The sequence below is a fragment of the Sinocyclocheilus rhinocerous genome, unplaced genomic scaffold (assembly GCF_001515625.1).
Source record: "Sinocyclocheilus rhinocerous isolate Xijiao unplaced genomic scaffold, SAMN03320098_v1.1 scaffold714, whole genome shotgun sequence".
Taxonomy (NCBI): Eukaryota; Metazoa; Chordata; class Actinopteri; order Cypriniformes; family Cyprinidae; genus Sinocyclocheilus; species Sinocyclocheilus rhinocerous.
In genome coordinates, this window is record NW_015646165.1 from 322,594 (window position 1) to 345,522 (window position 22,929).

Here is a 22,929-nt window from a genome sequence, read left to right on the forward strand (position 1 = left end):
TTATATATTTAATATTGTATTATTTAGTAATAAATAATAATTTATATATATATATATATTTTTTTTTTATAAGATAATTAAATATACTCAATATAATTAATACAAATGTAATTGTATTTTGGCTGTGTATTTATCATCAGAATGGTTACAAATCTGGTGCAGGAAATGTTTGGAAATTTCTGGCCTCTTTTTTGTATTATCTTAATAGACTTGAGTATTGAGGGGGCTACAAGTCCTTTTTTAGGAAAAGACCACATCCCGTCTTCTCCAATGACTGACAGGAAGAAGAAAAAACGAAACAGAAGTATTAACTTGAAAGGAGACGCGGCGGCTGGGCAGGACCTTTTCTCATTTTTTAAATGTACACGATCACAAATAAAATAATTTGGAAAAAAAAATTTATTTCTCTCTTTTTCCAGCAAATCTTCTGACTGTAGAAGAGGCGTCCAGAACTGGTTTGTCATTTCATAATGATCAAAAGGTGAAACGTTGCCCGTCATCTGTGTCTAATAAAGGCTTCAGTGTGGGTATGTAAATCATTTGTTTACATCTTCCACTCGTTCTTTCTAGCACATTGTTGGAGAATAACTAATTAAAAGTTGAAATACTACTAATCTGACAATGACAGTAGTTCAGCACTATTTTCCAACAAGTAGCTGTGCAGCTACTGATTCATTTCAGTTGTTGATTCATATGCATATCAGTTCATTCTGACAGTTCATTTTAATCATTCTAGGTTTTTTTCTTCTAATTTTGTACCAAAATATTTAGTTAAATACGGAGGTTCATGACTGCCAGTTTTTATTTTATTAGTTACATTTAGTGTTAATGTGTTTGTTTGATACTGTAAATTATTATTTATTACTAAATAATATATTTGAAAGGAGACGCAGCGGCTGGGCAGGCTGAGGGTAAGAGATCAGATTTATGAAAGATTATCAGACGCCACAATGATCCAGTTTCACTGATTAAGCGATCATTATTAGTATTATGGTGAAGAGTTGAGGTGAATTTGCTTTCCTCTCTTTTCTAATGTGGACCTGATTAATTGCTTTCTCTAAGGTCCTTTTACAATCTCTTTTACTTCCTTCTTTCCTCTGTCTTTTCTTCCTTTCTTTCCTCTTATCCTCTGCTGCCCTGGACTAATTTCTTGCACCGCAAGCCAAGCGCAAAATGTGGAAATTAAAAAGCTTTGGTAGCTTGCGAAACATTAACAAAACAGGTAACCTGAATGTTTGAAATGAGTGGCTGAGCTGACTCTGTCTCGCTGTCTTTTCTGCAGTATGTGTCCATATCCATCTCTTGTCACATCATTAGATTACAGCAAATGGGTCTGAGTGTTTCTGTCTGTGTTCCTGTCTCTCTCAAACACATAATTATACTGAGACGATACATTAGACTGAGGACACAATGGGTGTTTTTATTGATCTCGTGTAAATAACTGTTGCTCTCGCCCAAACAGAAGAGGAGAGCGCAGACTTCATCATCATATCGAGCACAGGACAGAGCTGGCATTTTGAAGCCCAAAGTCAAGAGGACAGGGACGCCTGGGTTCAGGCCATCGAAAGCCAGATCCTTGCAAGTCTACAGAGCTGTGAAAGCAGAAATAAGGTAAAGAGGGCAATAAAAAAATTAATCCGATCTCTATCAGCCTGACAGTATCAGAAATATCTTTTAAATATTTACAGCACAAATTTTATGAGCTTTCCAGAACACTTATGTGCAATATCCATTAAAAATGTCCATTAAATTTTCAATGGCCAGTACATCTTTAAAGGACTAGTTAACCCTAAAATGAAAATTTGCTGAAAATGTCCTCACCCTCAGGTCATCCAAGATGTCGATGAGTTTGTTTGTTTATCAGAACAGATTTGGAGAAATTTAGCATTTCATCACTTGTTCACCAGTGGATCCTCTGAAGTGAATGGGTGCCGTCAGAATGAGAGTCAAAAAAGCTGATAAAAACATCACAATAATTTACAAGTAATCCACTCAACTCCAGCCCATCATCTGTATTGATGCTTCCTCCAGTGAAAAGGTCCATGTCCTGTTGTCCCCTCACATCAAAAGCCACCGACATATTTGTTTTCACTTGTAAACAGTCCTTGATCTGTACATATTTCTCTCCTGATTCAGACAAGATGGCTTTTTCACTTGAGAAAAATTTTAGCTTCTTACAAACACGCAGCTTTTCGCTTCAAAATACATTCATTGATGGACTGGAGTCGTGTTGTGATGTTTTTATCAGTTTGGACTCTCATTCTGACGGCACCCATTCACTGCAGAGGATCCACTGGTGAACAAGTGATGTAATGCTACATTTCTCCAAATCTGTTCTAAAGAGGAAACAAACTCATCTACATCTTGGATTGCCTAAGCTGGAGTACATTTTCAGCATATTTTCATTTTTTGGGTGAACTATTCCTTTAACCTTTTTCTATTGCTAAAATAAAAGGCCAGTAATGGGTTAATTTGCTTATTTCCAGACCTAAAAAGGATGCTGATTCATCCTACATACATAAATCATGTTAGGCAGCAATATACTATACATATGAACAGTTTGCCCTGCAATATTACAAAATAATAGACTTAATTTTCAACTCTCAGGCTCGAAGGAACAGCCAAAGTGAAGCTGTTGCCTTGCAGGCCATTCGAAATGCCAAAGGGAACGACCTCTGTGTGGACTGTGGAGCACCAAGTAAGTGCGGTCCTGAAATAATGCCTTGTGATGAAAATCTAAACAACAAAGAGTAGGGCCTACTATATGTTGAGATCTCTGTCATCGTTCAGTATATGAAAACCTTATGTCTCCTGTCAGATCCAACATGGGCGAGTCTTAATCTTGGGGCTTTAATCTGCATCGAGTGTTCGGGAATACACCGGAACCTGGGGACGCACCTGTCCCGTGTGCGCTCGCTAGACCTGGACGACTGGCCCAGTGAACTCACAAAAGTGCTTGCGGCTATAGGCAACCATATGGCCAACAGCATTTGGGAAACCTGCACCCAAGGGCGCCAAAAGTTGACACCTGAGGCAACAAGGTGAGCAACGAAGTGCCTGTTAAAGTAAAGTAAATAAATACATACAGTACTGTTCAAAAGCTTGGGGTTGGTAAGTTTTTATTATGTTTTTGAAATAGGCCTCTTATGCTCACCAAGGCTGCATTTATTTGATCAAAAATACAGTAAAAACAGTAATACTGTGAAATATTAGTACAATTTCAAATAACTGATTTCTATTGTAATATATTTTAAAATGTCATTTAATCCTGATATGGTAAAGCTGAATTTTCAGCATCATTACTTTAGTCTTCAGTGTCACACGATTCTTCAGAAATCATTGTAATATGCTGATTTGTTGCTCAAGAAACATTTATTATTATTATCAGTGTTGAAAACAGTTGTGCTGCTTCATATTTTGTGGAAACCATGATAATTTTTCCCCCCCTAAGGAAAGTTGAATAGAAACAGCATTAGAAATCTTTTGTAATGTTATAAATGCCTTTACTGTCACTTTTGATCAATTTAATGCGTCCTTGTTGAATAAAAGTATTAATTTCTTTAAAAAATACTTAAAAAAAAAAAACTTTTGAACAATATTGTACTGCACTAAATTAAATTAAATTAAATTAAATGATTAAATTTTGCTTTATACTTAAAGCAAGTGAACAAATCTCCTAATGGAAGACGAAACACTTATATTCAATTGTATATTATATTCACTTACATATAAGTCTTAAACTAATTTGCTTCTAAATGTATACGTTTATTTTTACATCTGTTAAGATATTTTTACTGAAAAAAAAACAAAAAAACAAGACAAAGATAATGTTTAAGAAATTTTTTTTTTTGAAGTATTAACTAAAAACATAAACAAGGTTGCAGTGCTTCAGTCTTCTTCGTGACACACATGTAAAGAGATAATGACTAATGCGGTTAGCCACTGTGATAATAATTTGGCCTTTGCTTTGTGTTTGTCTCAGAGAGCAGAGAGAGTCGTGGATCCGTGCCAAATATGAACAGCGGGCATTTGTGTCGCCGTTGCCCGCTCAGTGTTCAGAGGACACAATGTCGACTTGGTTGCTTAAAGCAGTAATTGACAGAGACCTTCCCAGACTTCTGCTGCTCCTCGCGCACAGCACCAAGGAAGTGATCAACATCCCGCCTGAAGGAGCAGCGCAGCAGCATCACAGCGCATTACATGCGGCCTGCCAGCTGGGCGACGTGGTCATGACACAGCTGCTGGTCTGGGTGAGTTATTGAGCCGGTTTCTTTGAGTTAAAGGAATAGTTCACCCAAAAATGTACTCACCCTCAGGCCTTCCAAGAGTTTGTTTCTTCATAGGAACATATTTGGAGAAATACATCACTAGCTCACCAATGGATCCTCTGCAGTGAATGGGTGCCGTCAGAATGAGAGTCCAAACAGCTGATAAAATAATATACAAGTAATCAAATAACTACAGTTTATCAATTAATATCTTGTGAAGTGAAAATCTATGTGTTTTTAAGAAACAACTCCATCATTAAGGCTTTTTAACTTTAAACCATTGATTCCGGCTTAAATACGAATCCATAATAATGTTTCCTCCAGTGAAAAAGTCTTTGGACTGTTTTCACTCTTAAACAGTGCTTGATCGGTTTTGAGACGACTTTTTCACTAGATTATAAATCTATATTATGGATAGAGGACTCATATTTGAATTTTTTAACTTTTAATTTTAGGAATTTTTCCTTTTGGGTGAATCCTTCCTTTAACTGTTGGACTTCAGTATTGCATTGTTTGCTCATTCCTAATGGATATTTTTATTTTATTTTGTATGTGTTCAACAGTACGGCAGTGATGTGAAGTCAAAGGATCCACAAGGTAGAACCGCGCTGATGTTGGCGCGCCAAGCCGGCAGCAAAGAGTGTGCTGAGATTCTTCTCCAACACGGCTGCCCCAATGAGACGTCACCCACCTCCCCGACACCTGTTCTGTCCCGCAAAAGTAGCATCACCAGTATCGGACGTGTCAATTCCAGGAGGAGGGTCTCGTAACCCATGAACATTCATGATCATATAAACATTTTCTCCAGGGCCATTTTTAATTCTTCATACAGAGTTATGTGTTCCGTGTGTCTGTGAATTTCTGTCCGAGGACATTGCCAACAACGCTGTATTTATATACTATACGTTTATCCTTGCGGATTCCTCAGAAAAGGGAAAAAGTAAAGAGAAAAGAAAAAACTCTTAATTGTCCATATTTGAACAGGCTTAGAATGACAGCTACAAAATTTCAACATGCCTTTTTCAAAAAATGGAAACTGTTTTACCAACTAAAAAGCAATATTATTTATAATATGCTGATTAATATACTGTAATATAGATGCATTACATGGTAAAATGTAGCTTGAGAGTTTCCCAAAGCAATCTGAGGGAATGTATTTACCATTATGACTGTCATTACCATTGTCCTTTAAAACAGACATCATCGCTGAGGGTAATGTAAGAACATGTTTATATTCAGAAGAAATAGTATTTGTCATTGTGCATCATTTCTATAAACTATAGACAATAAACTCTGATCTTCAACCTCTCTTTGGCACTGCTTGATAAGTCTCCATCTTTTTAAATCAAAAAGCAGATGTTTCTACATTTTAATGCCTCAAAACTTCACTATCATCGAAGGCCTGTTTGATTTCAGATAAATCACCTGGTTAAATTTTGTTATCATACTGTATGTGTCAACACAAATATAAAGTGACGGAATAATATATTTAGTTTAAATATTGTGTGTTATATATTATGTATTATGTGCTCATATAGACTGACAAATAGCCTACTTCTTGACTTTTGCATTCATGATTCGATAATAGTGGATAGTTGAGCTCTACCCACTTTTTCATATGTTCCAATATGTAACTTTTTTGTTTTTTTTGAATAAAATGTATATATATATATTTTTTTTTTACTGTAATAATAGTTGTTCACGCAGTAAAGTCACACGATTCAAAATGGAGATTCCTGAACGAAACATATGAATCAGTACATGAAAATGAACTAACGATGATTTTTTTCATGTTAAAAATAAAAACATTAACATTTTTAAACACAAAAATGTCATAAACATTTTTACTGTCATAAAAACAGCAATTCGTTCACAAACGCTGTACAGACTAAAGTCTAAAGAGTGTGACTGTACAGCTTTAAAGAATTTGTCAAAAGAAAAAAAGTATTAAAGTACTAAAGCAGTTTTTTTGGATGTCCAATAATATTTTGATTAATATTATATTATTGCTATATAGATCTTAAGTGTTATTGGTTAAAATCTACCTTCATCATATTATTAAAACATTGTGTTTAACACAATCTTGTATTATATATAGACACACAAACATTCCTGAGTTATGTGGAGGTTTTCCAGAGTAATAATAGGATTACATGAATTTCAATGGGAGGCGCTCCCTCTCAGTGCTCGGTGTTCAGTTTGTTTTAGTCTTATATGACACAATGGCCGTGTCTTAAAAACATAGCGAGCTCTTTAACCTAGACAGCATTTTTTGGCCATTACATGCCCGTTCTGAGTTTTCTAGGTAGGCATCTCACTAGGTTTTGAGACACCGTCAGTGTCAATGCAGGGACGAAAGCCTGGGCTAACAGTGAGCTAACGGTGAGCAACCGAGTGAGATTATTTATCTATCGCAAACTAGCAGCACTCCATGGGTAAGGAAACATTTGAGTTGTTATGTGGTGTCTGTGTGCTAGTTAGTAGCTCATCGGTCTGTTTCATTTCCACTGCGAGAGATGACGCTAAAGTGCTAGTTAGCCCCACTTGCTAATGGAATCCAATGGCAACCGGTTAGCTACGGCTAAACTAACGATGCACTAAATAAACTAGAATGCATCGAGCAGTTTCATTGCACACTAGTTGTGTGCTATACATGCTTAAATATATATTGTCTATAAAGGAGTAGCAAATATTGTGTTAATCCAAAAAGCCGAATTATTTGTGTGTGATCTGGACTGTCTTTGTTAGGACACCCGTTGTTTTGTGAAGAGATGTAACGTTATGTTCACGTATAATTTACGTGTGAATCGTGAGTATTTATGAGACTGTTCTGACCTTGCTGTGATGAAACTATCTGGTGATAAATGTAAACATAAGTTAAAGTCAGTGTAATGCCGTGTATTATCGTGAAAAAATGTATTACAGTTTTTGTAAATATGTTTTTTTTTTGTGACTTTAAGGAAGGTACAGGATATTGTGTTTACACTTTATTCCAAATAATGTTTGTCTTCATAATCTTTCATCAAAATGTAATGACTTGCCCTGACTCTAAAACGACTATATAATATGGCTGAGGTCACCAGGCACTCTTGTTTTTCAAGTGCTTGTCATATCGGTTGTGTTCAAAATACAATACTACTCTACTACCTTCTGAATTCTGTGCAGTATATAATTTATACCACATACTGTTTGCATTATTCCAGACAGTATGCAATATTCCATGCTAAACCTTTCAAACATTAATCATGCAAAGTGTGAGGTCATGTGACAACAATGTTGCGTATTACCTATTTGTCACATGACCTGTTGCGCAACACCATGAATGATTAGTTTAGCCAGTGGTGTCCACTAATCATCTTGGAAATGATTTTAAATTTTAGTTAAGTTTTAGTAATTAAGTTACGTGCTTTTGTAATTTTTATTAGTTTTTCATATTTTTATATTTATTTTTATTTTATTTAGTGTTAGTAATTTTAATAATAAATTAATTTTAATAACTTATTTCAGTTAGTTGCCAAGGCAATCTTTTTTATTTACTTTGCATTTAAATATTTAATGTAATATATTTTATTTAAGCTTTATTTCAATTACAAATATATATATATATATATAGTTTTAGTTAACAATAACAACACTGGTAGTGCGCTTTTAACGTATGTATTATTCCATGCATACAGAAAATTGAATATTGTGCACAGTGTACTATGATACACACTGTATATTAGGCCTGTCGCAATAATCAATATATTGACTCATCGCGCAATATATGTACATGACCTCAATAATTTTTGTTGACACAATATATCGCCCATTATATTTACTTAAAATGTAATGTCACCATGTTTTGTACATTCCACTTGCGCCTGTGTCTTTTGCAGCTTCTCGTACATAACGTGGTGTAGTCATGAGGTGCTAGTTCAAATTTAAAAAATGCTTCTACAAAAAAAGTTTCATCTGCAGATATGGTCTTGTTTAGGGATCTGTGCCTTTGTGCATACTGACTGCCAGGTAGTGATTGTGTTTTTCAGCAATAGTGTGCACCGTTCATTTACAGAGAAAAGAAGGTCAGGGAAAAATCTGTAGATGGAATGACAATAATATCGCTTATCGCAATTATTTCTGGGGCAATATATCGCACAACAAAAAGTTGTTATCGTGACAGGCCTACTGTATATACTGCAGCAGAATTTAGAGTAGTATGCTAACATGATATTCCAGCTATAGCCATAAAGACCACTTTTCATGATCTAATCATTTCCTGATGGTTAAAAGTCACGTGCAGATTTGTCACATTACTAAATGCCGTTTCATAGTGACTTCAAACAGTCAGGTTGTATAGTTATATTTAATATAACTTTATATAATTACAGAATATGCACCTTGCTATTATAATTTATCTGAATCTCATCCATTTTTCCATTCACTTCTGTGTTTCAGTCCAAATCCTGGCTTTTGTTGGAATTGCCAGGCATGCGGATCAGGCTGCAGGGCTCTGGCCACGCGGCCCGTCTCCTCTCCGAGCTCAACCGCTGCCGCCTGTCTCGCATCCTGTGCGACATCGTCCTCCAGGTCGGAGGCCGTTCCTTCCCGGCTCATCGTGTGGTGTTGGCGTGCTCTTGCACGCACTTTAGCAGCCTCTTCTCCAGAGGTTCCAGCAACCAGGATGCCGTTCCCACCACCTTCTCTCTGGACTTTGTTTCTGCTGCCAATTTCGAGAAGGTCTTGACTTTTATCTACACGGGTGAGATTTTCACGGACTTGATCGATGTGGGTGTGCTGTATGAGTTGGCAGAAAGGCTTGGCGTGAGGGAGTTGGTGAACGCTTGCCATGCCACCTTTCCTGACCTGCAGAACTCCAGCTCTGGAGACCCGGTTGCTGAAGGGGATTTGGAAAGCGATATGGTGTCGGTCAATGCCGTGGCTGCGTCTGTTAGCTCGTCCTCTGCAGCATCCTGCTCCTCGTTGTCTTCTTCAGCCGCTCCCACTCCTGTAACTCCATCTCCGGTATCTCAAGGCAGGAACGGCAGGTTGAATCGCTCCCACTTGACCACCCAGTCTCCAAAAAATGAAGACTTACAGGTACATTTGGGTTACAATCAACAGGTGACCAACAAGCCGAGTCCTTTGGACAGTAACCGTTCTACAGACGCTCTTCCTGGTCTGACTTTGCAGCTCAAGACCGAGCGGGAGGATGAAGGAGAGGATGGAGGAAGTAACTCAGTGGACCAGCTTGTTGTCAATGGTAGCAAATCAACATTTGGGCCTCAGGAACAATGTTCCGTCCCTGATTCTTCAGCCCAGCTTGGAGGTGAAACCTGCGCCCCTTCGTCATCCTCCAGTGACCCTTTGGACAGTTTGCAGCTGGGGGCCGTTGCGGGACCAATCAAAGATTCCGATTTTTTTGAGGAAGATCTTTCTAGGAAGAGTCACCGACTACAGGAAGAGCAGACGGAGGGTGGCGATCAGTGGCGAGCACTTTCAGAGGACATCATTGAGTTGAGTGACGAGGAGGAGCACTTCATTGTGGAGGAAGAGGACGACGAGGACTTGATGTGCATTGAGAATGGTGAAAACAGGGCGTCTCTCGGACAACTGCCGTCATCGCAGCCATGCAAATCGTGCGGTATGCTACTTCCGGTGGAAAACTCCGTCATACAAACTCACGCTGAGACGCACCTCTCGGAAACGGGTTCGTGTCAGGTGTGTGGCACCTCCTTCTCAGACCGCGCTGCTGCTGTTGCTCATGCCCTCACACACGTGGGCATCTTGCTCTTCTCCTGCGACGTTTGCGAGCATCAGTTTCGGACTGAATCCGCACTGATTCACCACAGGCGTCAGTCAGCTGCCAAGTGCGCCCCTCAAAATCCAGACCAACTGAACGGAGCCTCCCAACGACAAGGAGGGGAACTGCAGTGCACCATCTGTGCTAAATCTATGGTGAATGATTTTAAGGTTAGTGGAACAGGTTTGTTTGTTTGTTTTTTTTAAAGCCTTGTAAACCTAATTAATTGAAATAAAGCTGAAATCGTTAATTGAATTAAAACTGAAATAAAATGTAAATATTCAATGAAAAACTTTAAAAACTTGGCCACTTATTGCAAAAATATAAGTTGAAGTTGAAATATAGGAATATGTAAGTATAGGAGAAACTTAAAAAACTTGCCAACTTACTGAAATAATATATGTTGAAGTACTAAAATTACTATATAGCTAAAACTGATAACTAAAGCGAATAAATTAAAGGTAAATAAAAGAAATAAATAAAAATGACAAAAGCACATAAAATGACTAAAACTTAAACTAAAAACTGAAAATATATGAAAATTGAAAATATACAAATAAAAACTAAATTTAAAAAATGTATACATACTATGGTAGTGTGTATGTGTCATGAATTTTAAATATAGAAATATAGTTAATATGATTCAGTATTAAAATAATATGCAAAAAGTCTAACATTCTGCATTAATTACAGTTTCAAGTATTTACTCAAGTAAACAGTAATAAAAAAAACTAACTATTTCTAAGTAATAGAACAAATAAAAACTGCTGTATCAAATAATACAATAAATATTCAAAAACAATTTTAAATATTTTATTTATTTATTTCAATATAACATAAAAAAACAGTATTCAATTGGTAACATGCTGCTAACTTGCTTGGTAAAGGAAGAAAATGACTTCAGTGAAATTCCCTTAGACAAATCTCAAATTTTTGTAAGATTATCTTGAGATATTGTAATATTGTTAATATTATAGTATTTATTATTGTTTAGTATTTATGTTGACAACACTACTAAATACTGTAGAAAGATGATATAGTCCAAATTCCATTGTAATTTTTTACTTTAGTATTAACAATTTATTTCAATTAATTTGATTGATTTGGTTATATTAATAATGGATTCTTTTTTCCTCAGGCTGTCAGGGACCACGTTCAGAGCCACGCATGCTTGAGTACATTACGCTGTGGAGTGTGCCAGCTGTCTCAGCCCTCTCGATGCGCCCTCCTGTGGCACACACTGACACACCTCTTTCCTATTTACACTTGTCCACAATGCGCCAGCCCCTTCTTGGAGAGTGCGCTGCTGGAAAGACACCTGTCTCTACACACAGAGGAAGGAGCGTCTGTGAAACGGGCCGACGGCAGCCCGGAGACCAGCGGAGAAGGCCAGGCCGAGCTACGCTGCTTCCTGTGTCCGCAGACCTTCCGCTCGGAAACCGCGTTTCATTACCATCTCAGCGTGCATTCGAACGAGCTCCAGGGCAGCCAGGTATGGCCGGCCAAACGCAAGGCAGACCAGATCCTCGAATACTCCTCATCCTCCTCCTCGCCTATGGAGGCGAGCGGCTCGGGTAAAGCAGGTTACAACTTAAGCCTAGGCTTCAACCTGCAGGACAAAATTGCTCACGGCGGTGCCCCGTTTCCTGCCGGACTCGTACTGAACGGCAACTCTGGTGGCGGAACAGGGCTTAGGGAAAAACTGTATCGCTGCCGGTATTGTGGTAAGCATTTCGCGCACTCAGGCGAGTTCACATACCACCTTCGCATCCACACGGGCGAGAAGCCCTACCAGTGCAAAGTATGCCTGCGCTTCTTCCGTGGCCGTTCCACCATGATCTGCCACCTAAAGACGCACTCGGGCGCCCTCATGTACCGCTGCACCGTCTGCGGCCTGTTTTTCTCCACGCTTAAGATGGTTTCCTCGCACATGGAGCTCCACAAAGACCAGCTGCCACCCGATTTCAACATCGAGGAGACCTTTATGTATAACGACCACTCTAAAGAGCCCGTCCCTAACATGGACACCTGAAACTCGCCCTCTCTGAACGCTCCGTCACACTGTGTGCCCACGTTTACTTAGTATGTTGAGGACAAATGACAGTAGACTTAGAATTTAATTAAGTGTTTAACGTGATCGTCTTTGTGTCGTTCGTGTACAGAATGAGAACGATTCTTGTTTTTTAAAGACTAAATTAAAGGTAAAACTTTATTTTAAAAATGTAGTGCTGATACTTGACCACTTGATGGCAAGAGAAACTGAGCAAGGCTGCATTGCCAATCAAACGTTTGGACATACCTACTTATTTCTATTTCTTTTTTTACATTTTAGAATAATAATAAAGTAATCAAAGCTATGAAATAACAAAAAATAAACATCTTATAATGTAGTTTCTTCAAACCTTTGCCAAGAACATTGAGACAGTGTTTGAACACTATTAAAGAAGTTTACATGTGTGCTGAGCACTTTTTGGCTCCTTTTCAGTCACTGGTCCAAACACAAATTTAGTTTTGTAAAGAAATTCTTGCACAGACACAAGTTATTTTTGTTTTCAAAGCCAATGTCAACCATTTTAGTATAAGCAGTTAGATCAGAGGATTTTTAAAGATCACCGCAAACAAATTCAGTCAAGTGTGTCCAAACTTTTGATTTGTAATGTTTTAATTAACGAAGTCATTTTTAATGGGATGCTTTTCCAAGTGCTGATCTGCGATTACCTCTGTATACTCTTCTGGCAACTCTTATCACAATAAGCTAAAGGTCTCTGGATATTCCAATGCAAGTGCACGCTGAGAATAAACCAAGACTTTTTTCTATGTTTTCTGATAAATAAAGCAGTGCTCTAGTCTAGGTCAAGGATATAAATAAAATGGTCCTTTTTTCAAAAAATAAATAAATATATAACGGTACTTTTCTTTTATAGAATTGCCATTATTTTTATAGTAGTGTTGTATATCATTGACAGACTAAATTAGAAATAGTTACTCGTTTATGAGATGTAGTATCATATAGTTTGGATGTTATACATAAAGCAAAACTCTTCTTGCATAATTCATTTCATTCGGAAAAGAGAAGCGATTCAGACTGAGGTGCTAATACATAAGTCAGTTCATATTGCAGTGTTCACTTTCTTCACTCGGGACATATCAGAGTGTTTTGTGCAAATGGTTTTGTGTCATGAATAAATAACAATTCTCTTTAGAAAGCTGTGATGCTCTTCTGTACCATTTTCGCAGCAGTTATATGCTTTTTCTTTCTTATATTGGACAATTTTACATTGTACATTTAAATCATTTCTTGTTCAATTCAAAATGGATTTAGCACACCGGTGCATTCATAATTGATGTCATTGGTCAAACCACAAAGTATCTATTCAAAACTGCTGGGACATTGTGTTTGGTATAGCTTTATTTGTAATGTAGCACAGAAAATACCGGCTGAACCTTATAAAATGCCTGGTTTTAACATTTTTATCAGTCAATCAGTTTTATTTTTAGGAAAAAAATGCACATTACCAGTGCTTTGCCACGGTTTGCAGCTGATGTTGTGATCATAAAACTAAATATCTTGACTTGATACTACATTTTATTTTCAACATGAAACAATTGCCTTATATTACTTCAGTGTTATTTATATGATTTATTCATGTTCAGTGTCACTATCAGAAATTAATTCTCTTTTACTACAACTGGAGTGTTCTGAATAAACTCAGTACTTACGAAACTTCCCAGAGTCTTGTCTTTTTAACAGTTAAATTTTGGCCATATTCACATAATTTTAACACCGCACCACTACTTATCAATGTTAAATACAGCGTATTTATATCCAACATACATTTCTATAGTGGACTTTTTTTTTGTCATTGGAGCAGCACATGCCAACAAGAATTGGTATTAGCCTACACAATTTGCCACTTTCACTCAAACATGTTTAAAAAAAATTGTATTCAATTTTTTCCCCATGACATCACATCCACAATATGTACACGTAAGTTGCTGAGCTCAAAGGCCAATAAAACAGCTCTAGGTGTCGTGATTGCGCATATGGACAGCTAAGTGAAAGTTTTTGTTGAGCAGAACAATCAAAACAGTCTTTGTACAAATACTGGCATGTGGACAGAGCTTTTATTACTTGTCAAGGAGTTCCTAGATATAACAATAGGAACCGGTGGAAATAAAGGTTACGAAAGGTTGACAATATTTCCTTCCTTGCACTGTTAGCAATACTGAGGTGAGAAAAACAGGAGAAAATATGGGTAGTTACCAGGCAACTGACCAAAAACAATGGCCTCAACAAGGCCATTTCTTTTGTAGCACATTCATGTGCTGTGTTTCACCAAATCGTCATTTAGGAGTTTCCCTCTTCACGCGCCAATGTCAGAGTGACTCGTGCTGGCGTTACTGAGCTTCCGCTCTTTTACCGCCGTTGTCCCTGCGTTGTCGGCTACAGCGTTAGTTGGCGCACTGGTCGGCGGTAAAGAGATGCGGCTGATCACTGCATTTATTAGATTGTTGCGGAAGCTCTTACTGAGGAAGTTGTAGAGGATTGGGTTGGCAATGCAGTGAAAGAGCGACAAGCATTGCACAAGGCTAAAAGAGAAGTACAGCACCCCGACCATGTTGCAGGAGAACAGGTGCGGGTCCAGGTCGTCCACTGTCAACAAGAACAACACCAAATGGTACGGTAGCCAGCAGGCCACAAAGACCAGTGAGTACATGTGCACCAACCACACGTCCCGGCGATTCTGGATGTCCGGGACTCTGCGGATGGCTCGGGCGATCAGGACGTTGCAGGTGATGATGACAGACGCCGGACCCAGGAACTGGAATATCAGGCAGAGGAAGGAAACCGACACGAACCACTCCGTGTAGTACTGCTCAGGAACCAAGTAGCAGCCTGGTTCGTCCCACTCCAACAAGTCGACGTGGACGTTTTCTAGCAAGGCCAGCACAAGCGACAGGAGCCAGATCCCAGCGCAGAGAAACCAGCGGCGTTTGTGCTGCGTCGGAAAGCAGGCGGGCTTGTTGGGCCGCGTCAGGGACAGGTATCGCTCCAAGGTCATGAAGGCCAGGAAGAAGGAGCTACTGTAGAAGTTTATGACATATACAAGGTGCGTGACCTTGCAAAGGAAGCGGCCCCACAGCCAAACCTTGTCCAAGGTCACCTCCAGCATGAAGAAGGGCATGGTGAAGATCACCATCAAGTCGGACAAGCTCACGTTGATGACGCAGAACAGCACGCCATTCGCCGAATGCCGCCTTCGCCAGTTCACCCACACCACCAGGGTGTTTTCGGCCAACCCTACCATGAAGAGCACTAGGTAAAGGAGGAAAAGAGTGATCCGTCGGCCATCCGGATCTAGGTGGATGGTGCAGTCATAGACAAACCACGGCGTGCCGTTGTAGAAGTCGTACGACGAGTTGTGTAGATCGTACGTCATGTTCTGCAGACGGAAAGTCAAAGAGTTTGTTAAAAGGATGTTTACAAGGATTACCTTGAGCTATTGCACAAGTAAATAAGTACTGTACTTGCTGAGCTGGGAAAGGCAAAAAATGTCGGATACAAAATTCTCTAAAAGTGGACAAATGCTATGTCCTGCAGAATTTAGCTCCAACCCTAAACATACCTACCTGAAATTCTCCAAGTAATCCTGAAGACTTTGGTTTAGATTTTTCGGGTTTGATTAGGGTTGCAGCTAAACTCTGCTGGAAAGTGGACCTTGAGGGCCAGAGTTGTCCACCCCTGGTGTCAGAGGATTACATGTAAGGCATTTTCCCCTAAAATCAGTCTCTTTTTTTCCAGCTCAGCAAGTTTTGAGAGTAGAACTTAAGGGCCAGAGTTGCCCACCCCTGCTCTTTTGGCACCAAATTTATTACTAGGTTCTTGTTCACCAATTTGAAAATTCAAGTCAACATAACCCCAGCAACTACACCAGGTATCAGTGCTAATCAAAGTCTTCTTGTTTTCCATATGACAAAGGGTTAGGAGACATACCTTGCTATGTGGTTACCGCAGATGAGGCTCTCAGGGTTGAGCCCTTGGTAGAAGCAGTCCTGGAGAAATATCACTGGAGGCTTTGCTTGACTGGAACGTAGTGTGGGATCTAGCCATACATTGGGCTGTAGGGCAAAATAAGCTCTACCCTCTCCCTCTAACGCGCCTGGTTGCTCCACCGTCACACTGACAGGACATCCTCACAGGACAGGAGGGGGTTGAATCCGACAGGAAAGACTCCAAGAATCTTTTGACTGCAGATAATATCATCCATATAACCAGAGAGAATGTTTGTTTTTCTCAGAGCACTGGTCTAAACAACGCATGGAGCCAAGAGGGAATTAAAGTAGTTGCACAAGGGTGTGGTGCAACAACAAAATAAGGATTAGAACAAGCTCCAGGGTGCATATGTTACACGTTACCCAAAGCACAGCAAATCTGTACTAATGAGCAGGCACATTGGTTGCTAACAGCATTATGAATTCAGCCAATGTTGTGTTATAAACAAAAAATCAACTTTAGGAAAGGTTGTGTGAGGTCTGCTAATGTGTTTGGAGTGATATTCACTGTTTTAAACAACTGCAGTGCATCTAAATTTAGCACTTAAGTAGCATTTTTAAATAAAGTGGATATTGGATACATTAGGATTTACATTAGCATATTCATTTGATCTACATGCAAATTAGGCAAAAACAAACAATTTATAATTAAGAAGCAATATTATCAATACTACAATATGGAATTTTAATTCTGCCTCTAAAGCAAATGGGTTTTGAATTGAAAAAAAAACAACAACTGTAAATAAACATCACAAAAATGTATTCTAAATAAGTTGCGTGGTTATTTTAAGAAACCAGAAACTGGTTGTTCAAGTTTGTTTTATTAACAATAGGTGCCTTTTATTTATGATTATGAATTATTTAGCTTGCTGCACCACAGCTCAACTGCGAATTATTTAGATATATGTGGATTGACTGCTTTGATCTGAACACGAAAAGAGAAAGATAAACCTGTATCTTTTTGGCCCTGAGCTCTGTATGTTTTTTTTCACAGTGTTTTTTTTTTTTTCCAGAGAATCTTTTCACAGCTCTGAAAGTCTAAAAGGAAATTTTTTTTTTAGCTGGTTTGTGCCTGATATGCTGAAAAAACACAGCCCCCAGCAGGACAATAGCAGGAAATGCTTTCGTGGTCGAAGGGCAGTGAGTGGCAGGCAGAGCAAGAGAGGTAGGAAGCCAGCTGTACATCAAACCCCCCTCACAACACCCCCGTCATCCCCCTCTGACAATTTCAGCAACTGCTCCAGAAGTGCACACACTCGAGAACACTACAAACTGATTCCTAATCTAATCTGATTTAAAGACATCCATTTCTACGTAGCAGCTTTTGGCTTCAAAGAACAAATGTTTGAAATGTTGTGGTTGGGTTGATTGCTTGCTTGGGTTGGCTTCAGTGTTTAGACATTTTTGAACACTCTCTTAGCAGTACCGCACGACTCGGGTTAAAAATGACATTTATAGCAAGTCTGTCAGCAACAAAGGGCATAATTCATGAAATATGAGTAGAACAAATTACTGTGTGAATTATACAATAAACAAATCACTTCAATGGGCAATTACATACGTGTTTACAAATGTAAAAATATATTCCTGTGTATATGGCTGTTCAGAATTAAATACTAGCTTACTGAAAAATATGCACTACACTGCATACTGAAAAATATTTCTTAAACAAGCATTGACTGATAATTCAAACATTTGTATGTTACAGTAACGTCATACAGGTGATCTTGCTAGGGTGCATTTAATTCAGTGAATGGCCTCCAGTTTTAATGAAACTGTTTCAAAATTGCATTTGTAATCGATTTTTCTTAATTCTTGGCAGTCCAATGAAATAAGAGTAAACAAAAAAGTGGTAAAAATCATGGCTGATATTATAGTTCATTATTTGGAAATGGAAGGTCGGGCCAAGCACATTGCTTTATGGGATAATTTTGCTCAAATGCAATGCCAGAAAGTGCACATACACTACAAAAATATTAGTAGTATCTGCTAAATCAAAATCAAAAAAAGTTATTGAAATAAATCAGAGACTATTGGTTCAAAATGAGGCCTATTTTGTATTTTCACTTTTAAATGTATGAATATTGACCCTCAGTTTTCTATGTATATTTAATTTATGATTGGCTTTTACTCTAATACTGCTCTGGAATGTGCTAACCTACTTAACTGAGGGTAAAATATGACCTTAACCCAGCACAGTATGAAAAGCCTTGAGGAGAATGTGACGCCCTGAACTCCGTGTTCCAGCTACTCCTACAACCACAAGAATTCGTCAGCAGTTTGCTGGATGATTAGCTTTTTTCCCCTGCACGCTCCCCATTGTTAGGTGGATCCTGTCCTTGACCTCTCGGAGGCCCCGGCTAAATTACAGAAACCTCAATTCTTTCAAAGTTTATCAGCTACAGTAAAAATAGAAGCTTATCATGAGCTATATAGAAATTACATTTTAAATTTAATTCAGTGAATGGCCTCCAGTTTTAATGAAACTGTTTCAAAATTGCATTTGCAATCGATTTTTCTTAAAGGGTTAGTTCACCCAAAAATGAAAATTAGCTTGTGTCATCTGTCACACGTGGAAGCCGTTCCGGCGGATGACGTAGCACGTCGGCGTTGCGTGATTAGTGAAGAATGCGGAGAGAGAACAAAACAAAACGCCGGTCATGAATTAGAAGTACAAACCGAAGATTTGCAAAGAAAAATGTCAGAGGATTTCGATATAAACCAAGAGGAGACTGGTTTTCCTTTGCTAAAGTAAGGAAACTTTGCTTCCTTTGCTCCTATTAAACAAACTAGCATATCTCAGAGGCACGTGTGCTGCGCATACGTCATACGCCTTCCGCCGGAACGGATCCGCGTATGACAGATAACAGAAGTGAGAGAAAAGTGTTTATTACGTTTGAAATATGGATATTTTTCTTACAAAAAGGGGGGCTACAGGGGGCCTTTATTCATCCCCCGGAGTCGTCTGCGGCACGTTTTATTATGAATGCGCGAGCTTTATTTGACGACTTGTGGACTGTTCAACTGCAACACCCGCCGACTGCAATGATAGAGCTTGGAATAGCCAGGACAATTTTTAATATAACTCCGACTGGATTCGTCTGAAAGAAGAAAGTCATATACACCTAGGATGCCTCGGGGGTGAGTAAAACACAAGCTAATTTTTTACATTTTTGGGTGAACTAACCCTTTAATTCTTGGCAGTCCAATTAACAAATGGACAAACAGTAGAAGTCCAAATGTTGACTGAAACTATATACAAATTTCATGCATATGTAAATGTTGACTCAACTTGTTTCACCCAATATATAAGAAATTTTTTTTTTATTGTACTTAGGAATGCACATTATTGGTAATTACAGTCGTTACATGCATTATGTGAACACAATGTAACAACTTGTCTTAATGTAACATCTTAAGGTGTTAAAACAGCTCTAAAAATACCATTTCAAGTACAACTATTATGGACATACTGTAATTGTGCCAATTGCAATTGTACAAACCTAAAATGAATAAATAACAGAAACCATGTTTTTGGAAATCTCTGAAAAATATATTTGGTTCAAACACTGATTTGCAAAATAAATCAAATGCAACAATAAGGCATTTCATACTAAATCAGCTCAGTGTTGGTAGAATATTTCTACTACATACTACAAAACTCCTCTTTTCTGCATTAAGGCTAACTGCATAAAATAGCTCAAATAAGAGACGAGTGTGTGCTCCATCTATCAATATAAACAGTCAGCATTCAATTCATATTACTACTTTAATCTGGACCCTTATTGTACACTTAGGGTCAACGGCTGGTTGGTTTGTGTGTGTGTGTGTGTATTTTTTTTTTTTAATAAGTATTTTATCTTGTCATCCTCCTCACAACATTCTAGTGCTGCGTAATTCAAGTGAAGCTAGCGTGCACTTAAAGCATTGGACAACATGAGTTTCTGCTATTCTCCACAATCGGTTCTGCAAGCGGTTAAGGCAAAGGTTTCTCTCTCTGCCAAGCCAAAGTCCAAAGAAAGAGAGAGAACATACCAAGAACACATTATGTCACTGCTACAGGTTTGGAGTTATGTCTCCATAACAGATTAGGCAATGCTCCCATGTTTGTAGGCTGTGCCACGAGCTGATTTCATGTGAATCTATTCTAGTGTTATTCATTTGTGAATACAAACTTAATGAATGTAGATGTAGTGTGGATGAGAAAGTCTAGTTCCTGTCAACATGTTGCACTTAAATAACATGTTATGAAAATATATGAAAAAATGAAGCACAGCCAAGAGAGGAAAAAAAAAAAAAATCAACCTATGTGACGGCAGTATACAGAGACTGCAAAAACATGTTGCGTGAATCTGACAAAACCTGTGACGCACATGAAGAACGGTGCATACGTCACCCTAGAATAAAAAAAAAGAAACTAAAATATTATATTTTGCTTAAAAAAAATTAAATCTATTAAACGCTATTAAGATTTTGTCAAATTCAGACTTTATTTTTATAATAAAACACATTTCCCCTCCAAATTATATATATATATAATTAATAATACATTTTATCTGTGTGCATATATACATATACACACACATATATAGACAAAAAATAATTTTATTAAAACTATTACTGCAATGAGAATCACAAAAAAAAAAAATACATTTGGACATATTATAGTAACAGGGGCATATGTGTTTATTGTCATAAAAATAATGTCACAATGAAAAATAACTTAACGGTCCTAAAAATAGACCTAATTTCTTTATGCAAAATATTATTTTTTTTTTCTTTTGATTTTGGGGTGAAATGTGACCTTGAAGTGTTGCTAAAGACACCCAGAAGTGGTTATGCAAAAATATTGGAGATGAATTCACGGAATCGTTTGGCATACTGCTCTGGATGAACCGTAGATATTTCAGCACCAGCCTGAAAGTGACGCACATGAAGAACGGTGCATACGTCACCCTAGAATAAAAAAAAAGAAACTAAAATATTATATTTTGCTTAAAAAAAATTAAATCTATTAAACACTATTAAGATTTTGTAAAATTCAGACTTTATTTTTATAATAAAACACATTTCCCCTCCAAATTCTCATTATAATAATGCAAAATGTGTGTATGTATATGCATATATATATATATATATATATAGTATGTATACATTTATACACGCATATATACACACACTCAGTAAATACATACACACAAAATATAGAAAATTGTATTAACAAAAATTTTTTAAAATAAGAAATACTTCCATTTGTACTATAAATAAATAAAAACTAATAATATCACCTAACCTAATAATATTAACTGCTCTGGATGAACCGTAGATATTTCAGCACCAGCCTGAAAGGGAGGAACAGGATGAGTCATGTTATTATAACCTCATACAAGTTAGAATTAAGCAAATTATGCTGGACGAGCGTGCATTAAAATAGTTTTTCCACTCACGCCATGTTTAACGGTCTTTGCAGCGTGTGCAGCTTTCTTCTTAGTGTCGTACTGCGTCAACACGTCAATGAGGCCCATGAAATACACCTCCCTCTGTGGCGCTCCTGGAATCCAACACAAACACGCATATGACCTTTTTTCCCGCTTCCCTCTTCCATGCATGCTAAACACATGTGGTTTCCCCTCCATATCCTCAACTTCCTCTCCGTTTTACCAGCCAGAACTTACCTGGGGCGCTTTTGACAGCATATACATCAATGTAAGGGTCAAATTCTCCAGGTCCCAGGGGTTTGAAGGAGTTCATGTAACCGGCGATGCCCTCTGGCGACGTGCCGTACGAGCCCACCTGCACGGCCGGAGCAAGGCCGTTTTCAGGATCAGTGTCATCTTCACAGCTGGGCTCCTCGGCCTCCTCTTCCTCCCGCTCGCCACGTGCCACGTCATGGAGGCCTAACAACAGGCTGTAGTCCATTATCTTCAGCTTCACCAGGAACTATCGTCACAGGAACATGAGGAGCAGGGATTTTAGAACCTTTTACAGTTCATCATGACATATACATTTTTAAAAGTACAAGTCTTTACCTCTACATCTCGGTTTAGTTTCTCCATAATCTTCTCTTTCTGCTCTTCTGTCACGTACACCTTCTGCATGTTATTTCTGAAATCCATGTCTTTAAAAGTCGGCAGTTCTTTTACCTGCATTAGAAGTAGTAAGAATGTCAGAATTGTGTCTGATGTTGCATCAGGTAACTTTGAAAAAAGATCTGGACTGACGTCCTACCTTCTCTTTGTCACTGGCCTCACGATCTATCAGGGAGCCCTGAATAAAAACACAATGTTAGACTCTTTTTAAGAGAGTCTTGAGTGTGTCTTTCATTAAATGTATCAGCATCAGACGCTCTAACAGACCAACTGCTGTGGATTAGTCTCTGTTGTACATCATGAGAGCCATCACACCCTCTTGTGGCATAAAATCAAAATAGCAATAAACAAGTCTGGACATTAAAAGGTGGCATATTATGCACCTTTTTACAATATGTAATATAAGTCTCAGGGGTCCCCAGAATGTAACTGTGAAGTTTCAGCTCAAAATACCCCACAGATCATTTATTATATCATTTTGAAAATGCATATTTTGAGTGGAAGCAGAAGCACGCTGTATTAGAGCATGTCTCTTTAAATGCAAATTAGCTGCTGCTCCCCGCCCCCTTTTCCAGAATAGAGCTGCGCCTTTACAGCTCGTATCTGCTAAAAACATCTGTTTTGGTTCTAATTATCATGTTTATCGCGCTGAAATCATGCGTTTTAAACCATATTAGTTTAAACTTATGATATACGGTTTTCTGAGTGCACACATCCAAAGCACACGGACAGAAAG

General features: G+C 38.2%; 3 protein-coding genes and 1 pseudogene across 4 annotated transcripts in view; 2 read left to right on the top strand and 2 right to left on the bottom strand.

The window, feature by feature from the left end:
- LOC107706989 (arf-GAP with GTPase, ANK repeat and PH domain-containing protein 1-like) overlaps positions 1-5,756 on the top strand; it is a 20,965-nt pseudogene extending 15,209 nt beyond the window's left edge.
- A 683-nt stretch (positions 5,757-6,439) lies between these two features.
- On the top strand, positions 6,440-12,916 carry zbtb39 (zinc finger and BTB domain containing 39). 2 transcript variants are annotated; one of them, XM_016510844.1, is made up of 3 exons: positions 6,440-6,703; positions 8,706-10,220; positions 11,189-12,916. In XM_016510844.1, exons 2-3 carry the CDS (start codon positions 8,739-8,741, stop codon positions 12,080-12,082), a joined length of 2,376 nt encoding a protein of 791 aa, XP_016366330.1. In that variant the 5' UTR covers positions 6,440-6,703; positions 8,706-8,738; the 3' UTR covers positions 12,083-12,916. The 2 variants fall into 2 exon arrangements, with proteins under 2 accessions (XP_016366330.1, XP_016366332.1); XM_016510846.1 differs by having other exon boundaries at positions 6,440-6,650.
- A 22-nt stretch (positions 12,917-12,938) lies between these two features.
- LOC107706991 (G-protein coupled receptor 182-like) lies at positions 12,939-16,423 on the bottom strand. The gene is made up of 2 exons (XM_016510847.1): positions 16,046-16,423; positions 12,939-15,494 (listed from the first exon to the last, which is right to left on the bottom strand). The coding sequence occupies exon 2, from the start codon at positions 15,489-15,491 to the stop codon at positions 14,415-14,417; it is 1,077 nt and encodes a 358-aa protein (XP_016366333.1). The 5' UTR covers positions 15,492-15,494; positions 16,046-16,423; the 3' UTR covers positions 12,939-14,414.
- A 4,318-nt stretch (positions 16,424-20,741) lies between these two features.
- The window catches only part of LOC107706993 (phosphatidylinositol 5-phosphate 4-kinase type-2 gamma), a 12,480-nt gene continuing 10,292 nt past the window's right edge, over positions 20,742-22,929 (bottom strand). Inside the window, exons 6-10 of the mRNA XM_016510853.1 lie at positions 22,333-22,371; positions 22,134-22,247; positions 21,780-22,044; positions 21,552-21,655; positions 20,742-21,021 (exon numbers count right to left, since the gene is read on the bottom strand). Of these exons, the coding sequence (XP_016366339.1) occupies positions 20,941-21,021; positions 21,552-21,655; positions 21,780-22,044; positions 22,134-22,247; positions 22,333-22,371 (603 nt within the window). The 3' untranslated portion in view covers positions 20,742-20,940. The remainder of the gene's footprint in view (positions 21,022-21,551; positions 21,656-21,779; positions 22,045-22,133; positions 22,248-22,332; positions 22,372-22,929) is intronic.

Bases quoted from the DNA above. Each gene is read 5' to 3' on its own strand.
- zbtb39 (XM_016510844.1), top strand. From the start codon at position 8,739: ATGCGGATCAGGCTGCAGGGCTCTGGCCACGCGGCCCGTCTCCTCTCC. The intron at 10,221-11,188 runs GTTAGTGGAACA...TTTTTTCCTCAG, and splicing joins CTATGGTGAATGATTTTAAG to GCTGTCAGGGACCACGTTCA.
- LOC107706991 (XM_016510847.1), bottom strand. From the start codon at position 15,491: ATGACGTACGATCTACACAACTCGTCGTACGACTTCTACAACGGCACG.